This window comes from Morone saxatilis, unplaced genomic scaffold (genome assembly GCF_004916995.1).
Source record: "Morone saxatilis isolate NCDOM2014 unplaced genomic scaffold, NCSU_SB_2.0 Contig7, whole genome shotgun sequence".
NCBI lineage: Eukaryota > Metazoa > Chordata > Actinopteri > Moronidae > Morone > Morone saxatilis.
The window spans coordinates 18,522,154-18,527,980 of NW_023340246.1; the positions used below are offsets into that span (position 1 = coordinate 18,522,154).

General features: G+C 41.3%; 1 protein-coding gene across 1 annotated transcript in view; it reads left to right on the forward strand.

Moving 5' to 3' along the window:
• The window catches only part of xrn2 (5'-3' exoribonuclease 2), a 42,747-nt gene that overhangs the window by 31,503 nt on the left and 5,417 nt on the right, over positions 1 to 5,827 (forward strand). Inside the window, 1 exon segment of the mRNA XM_035679172.1 lies at positions 166 to 281. Within this exon segment, the coding sequence (XP_035535065.1) occupies positions 166 to 281 (116 nt within the window).

A 5,827-nucleotide genomic window follows, 5' to 3' on the forward strand; every position in this document is an offset into this window, starting at 1 on the left:
CCCCCCCCATATGGTCCTCCATTAGGGAACTGCTAAACCTGGAAAGAGAAACCTCAGTGGGTGAATTAATACAGATTTAGGGTTTTTTCTAAAGGATAGGATAAGTAGAAGGATGTGTTGTTTTGAATCAGATTTTCACAGTAAAACCTTTTTCTCTTCTTTCAGTCACAATATGAACAGAAACCAACATGGCAGAGGACAGTACAGCAACGCGCCGCCACCAGGCAACTACCAACAAGGAAACTACCGTCAACACGGCGGGGGCCAGCAGTCTTACCAACGTAAGACACACACACACACACACGACCGTGACAAACTACTGTTCATTCCCGAGGTCATAAATGAACTTGATGGATTCACAGTTGTAGCCTTGTGTTGAACAAAGCAATTTGATGTTCTCTTTCTCTCTATTATTCTTCCCCTACTTGTTGTACTAGTCCCATTAAATGCAGCTAATATTTTCTTTTGGGCCACAATTTCTTCTCCTTCTATGTGTCTTTCTACCTGAAAAGAAAGATCAGTGCATGTGTTCGTGAGGTTTTTGTTTGTCTTCTTCAGAGAGAAATGGTACTACCACGGTGTTCCTGGTCACCGAGTCTGCAGTTTGTCACACAAACTCAAATATAGTGAAATTAGGTTTTGTGGCACAGTGTGTGTTATACTCTTACAACTGTCCGTCCACTGAACTGTAATATTTTGGAGTTTAGAAAGTTTTAAACTTTTTCTTTAGGCGGTATATGGACACAGTAAAATGAAGAAAAACCCAGAAGAAATGAAGTGGACAGTGATGCTTGATGCTCATCAATGAGTTCATTTAATACAATAAAGAACTTTAAATGTGAAAACAAACACAATAATGTCTAAGTGAGATGGGTTAACTCTTTTTCACTTAGTGTTTAATAATTTAGCTTGGGACAAGTCCTGTTTAGAGACGTCCCAAACCGATCTGAAGATCTGTATCGGGGCAGATTTTAAAGGATTGACCAAAATAAGGCCAATTTTAAAAAGTCTGATCCTTTTTTAACTGAACCCTTCGCAGCGCTGCTCTCCTTCACGTCAGCTGGGTGCCACAGTGCAGAGTTTCATTCGTATGTACTAATGAGACATATATTTGTGTGCATTGGTGCAAGGGCAAAATAGTTACTCAGATTCGAGAAACTCCAACTGGATTATTGGAAAAGATCATTGTGGAAAACATTGTTCTGTTACCAGTTAAAATCACTGACGGTAAATAATTAGAGGACAAAGCTTCCGGCTCTGAGAAGTGACGCCAACGTGGAAGCAACTTAAAACTGCATTCTTTCTAATGGCCAGCAGGGGGCAGCTCCATGGGCTCCAACAAGAAGTCAGATAGTATGGAGTCGTATGGAGAAATGACACTTGATTTATACCTCAGTTAAGTTAGTTTGAAGTTCTCTTACATTCAGCATGTCGTTCGTTTTGTAATTTAAAGTCCCAGTTAGAATAAAATGGATTAAGCAGGGTGTGTTTGTCATTCCGTGCGAAACTCGAATCAAACTAGGCACTGTTTATGCATTTCCTATTTTCTCACCTCAAATCAGAAAAGATCTTTTGCGAGCGAAGACGGTCGACTCTGTAACACCACTGTGCTGCTGCGAGCAGAGGGAAAGCTGTTGTCTCGAGCTGATCGCGTCATGTCGATTTCAGGAGGCAGATTCTCAATCTTTAATTCGTATCATCATATAAATAATTTATGCTTAATAGTTTTTAACCTGGACCTTCAGTGTTTGGATTTGGTTTGCAAAAAACAAGATGGGGCAGATTTAGTAGCTGCAGCTGTTCTGTCTCAGATAAATATTTAATCAACACTTAGGTGAGTATAAGCATCAGATAAGATACAGACACCAGTATTAAGTGTTCATTTTTATAAACCATATCAAGCAGGAAAACTCAAAGCTCTGAAGCATCTCCACTCTCTCCTCTTCTGCAGTTCCTGCCCAACTGTTCTTGTGCCAGAACACAGAACCTGCTTGTTTTACGCAAACCGCATCGCCTAAATACATAAAATCTAAACGTAATAAACAGACAGATACGTTATTATTTCACACTTTGTATTCACAGCCACCAAACTGTCGCTCATTAAGAGACCAATAATGTTGGTGTATGATTAAATGGCTGCCTTTCGTTCATCATGTGAGGGGATGGTTGAGCAGCTCGTCACATGTGGAGGCAGAATCTCTCTCCCAGCTCCTAATCACGCCCCGGCCTCGGCCCCGCGGTCCTCTGCCAGCTCTTCTCCGGTTTGACTTTGATGTGCCAATTTGCAAGTAGATGAATAATCTCATCTGCCCACTGATAGCGTGCGGGGGAGTCACAGCTATTCTGGTGGCACTTGATGCAAATGGGGGTTTTTTTGGCTCCTCCGGATTGCGGCAGCACCTCACCTGGCCTCTGCCGCTCGTTCTTAATGTTAAACTTGCCAATTAGCGGACCCGGACGTTCTTTTTTTAATCTCACTCGCTCTATATTTTGTTCATCATCATTGGGGAAATTGTTACCTTAACAAATGTGAATCTTTATAAATGTTCAGCGTGGCTCGTCTGATTCTGGTGGCAGAGGATGGTTTTTATTATATCAGGTACCAAGAGCATAAATGCCATTTTTGGAGGTATTACTGATATTAGATTTGATTTCTGCTGATTTTTTTTTTGTGTGTTAAGTTCAAATCCCTTTGACTTTTCCCTGAGCGATGATCTCTTATCTATTATCTAAAATAAGATTTTTAACCGTCTGCAGCTGAGAACATTCAGCTTTATTTAACAACACAAATGACTCAGGGATCTGATTTCTGTTTAACATTGATGAACTGGACTTAATGTGGACCAACGATAATATTGGCATCCCTAGGAATTTGATTATCCAGACAAGTAGGCCTTATCCTGCAGCAGGAGGCCAGAGGCTTGCTTTTGTCCAGATAACACTTTCTCAGGGCCAATCCTCTGTTGGCCCATAATCACTGCAGGCTTTGCTCCTCTGGGCTTTTGTGATTTTGGGGGGGTGTTTGCTGATTAGCGTTGTGGGAGACCTGGGCCAGTAATGAGACTGTTGAGTGGCTCCGCTGGACACAGTGGCCCCCTCTGATAAAAGCATCCGGGAGGATCCCGTTTGATTGGGAGTGTGATGCGCTCTGAAGAGGGTTGAAACCAAAGTTAACTTCCCTCTTTGACAGCGCTGCTACCTCCTGCGGTGATGTGTCAACATGCTGCCTCTGAAACATGCTGCCAGGCTTTGTATGCTGCAGCCAGACCAGCTGGTGTTTAATAACCAGCCGGGGAGTCTCTGCTGGTGGCCATTATTGTCTTGACACACAGTGACACCAAATTTTAACCAGGGCAGCAAAGTAACAGATTCATCCAGCGACCACAGTGGCTGATAAGCCTCCAAACTCCCCAACCACTTCAGAATAACAACTGCACATAATAGCAGCACACACTGCCTGGTGGACCAACTTCAATAACAAGGAGGCACCAAATACATGTGGCCTTGGTGATAACAGTATTTCTGTTCTCACAGAACTTTTCTCTCATGTCAAAAGAAATGTCTTACAAAATATATTTATTAAAAACGGAGTGTTTTGAGCAATCCAGCAGGTTGTCGTTCTTCTCACAAAGACGACGTTTACTAGAAACTCATTTACTGAAGCTTTAGTTTTGCTTCTGCTTTATTTTAATTCTCTCTCATTGATTGAAGCTCTGCAGCTTTACAAAAGTGCATCAGAAACAACAGAACAAATGTTTCAAAAACTACAGAGCTCTAATGATTCTTAATATAAATTACTAAAATAAATGATTTTGATTTTAACCATTGTGCTCTGAACTGGCTTTCGTTCAGCAGACAGCAGCAGTGGCAGATGCTGTTTTGGGAATCTTTCTGCTTCGTCCAGCAGACAGAAAAGTTACTGTCCTGCTACTGTTTTCAAACCTGAGCCGGCTGGACGGGAGCTGAGTCAAATAGTCGCTGAACTAATTGAAAAGAGGTGGAGAGAGACGTTTAGTTGTTTAGCGTGGTTGTAATCCCTGCATTAATACAGTGGACGCAGCGTGTTTTAAGGATTTAAAGCGTAATCCTTCGGTGGCTTTTGTCCGGCCCGGACTGGAGGTCTATACACTTTCAGATCATTGTTAATTAAAGAGATTGACAGGTGTCCACTTGTAATTCCCTCTTTTGAGTCATCGCTGGAGATGAGGAAAAGAAGACCGGAGTGCTGTGGAGTTATAATTGGAGTCCAACTGGGTGGTCCACTTAAAGTTTGTTGGTGGAGGAGATAATCAAACATGAAAACTGAATGACAAAAACAAAATCATGATGTGCCGACAGCAGTCTGCCTGCTGGCTGGTAATTGTGTCTTTTACTACTTTTTGCAGCAGCCAGCAGAGAACTGGTGGAATATTTCCTGCTTAGCTTCTCTTTAAGTTATCGGCTCACTAACAAATAATTTCAGTGGATTTTTATGAGCTCCAAATGACTTACGTCTCCCATTAGTGTCCCAAAGTTTTAGACTTGCACATTCTGATGTTGGGCCTTTAATCAATATCCGTTAGCAGATGGTTTTACATCCTCAAACAACATGAACGATGTTCCTTTCAGTCAAATGTTACATTTCTAATTAAGTGTAATGTAAATTTAAAGTAGTACAGTAATATAGCCCAGAGGTTATTTTTTTCTTTGAGTAAGTAGAGTTGTTCAGTTTCAGACTCCAAGGCGATGTCTTCAGATTTTCTTTTTGTCCTGTCTGTCTATAACATAATGGAAAGATATTCTATTGACTGTGTGAAAATGTGTCCTTCCAACTGCTGATGAGATGGAAAATCACCATTATTGATCAAAAAGTGTCACACAGTGGAAACAGACTCGTGTCGGGGAATAAATGTGACTAAAACATCCAGTGAAAAGCTGAAAACATCAGATCTGTGTGGAGTGATGCTTTCTACATCGGTATCCACCACAGGTGCTTTTTTTAATTATATTATATATTTATGTTTCCTCTTTTATCTGCAATCATTTAACACCTTTATTACCACCAACTGTTCATCTTGATGCACTCAACTCATATCCACTAACCTTGTTAGGCAGCGAGACACGAGAATCCATCTAGCCAGGCTTCAGCGTTTGTAGCCACTACAGAGAGACCTGACCAATCAGCGTCCTTTAAGAAAGTACTGGCAGCTATGGGATCGGGCGTGGACCAGATGTGAAAATGGTGATTGGCATAGACGCTGCTAGAATCCGATACATCAGAAACTGAAGAGTTTTTCTTCATTTAAGAAAAGCGAAGAACGACGCTGAAGGTTTTTCTAGATGGAAAAGATGATTGGTTGAAGTGTGGTCAGGATAAGTACCTGCTGAATGTTTTTGGTGCCTGCTCTTTTCCAAATAGTTCACAATGATGGCTTCTGGGATGGTTCTGTGTAACAAACCATCTGGAATCCAGAAATTCTGCAAAAGAAAATGCTGATTAATGTGCACGTTGGTTTAAAATGTGCTACAGTTGGATGGAAACCTGCTTATAGAAGACCAGCAAATATTTACATTTGAGAAACAACATAGTCTTTTCAATGTTTCCTAAATAAAATAATCGATAGTGAGAATAATTGCTGCAGCCCTGTTAAATATGTCAGATTACTGCGACAGAAATGTTCCTGCTCCAGTTTTAGTATCGACTTCAATCCAGAAACATAAACATCGGCTTCTGCGAACTCGTATCGGTCGAATCTTAATTTTTACACCGACTCCTTCCCAGGTTTGTAAATGTGAGTCTCCAGGTCCTTTTCATGGCACCCTTCACCCACCCTGAGCTGAGCCACTC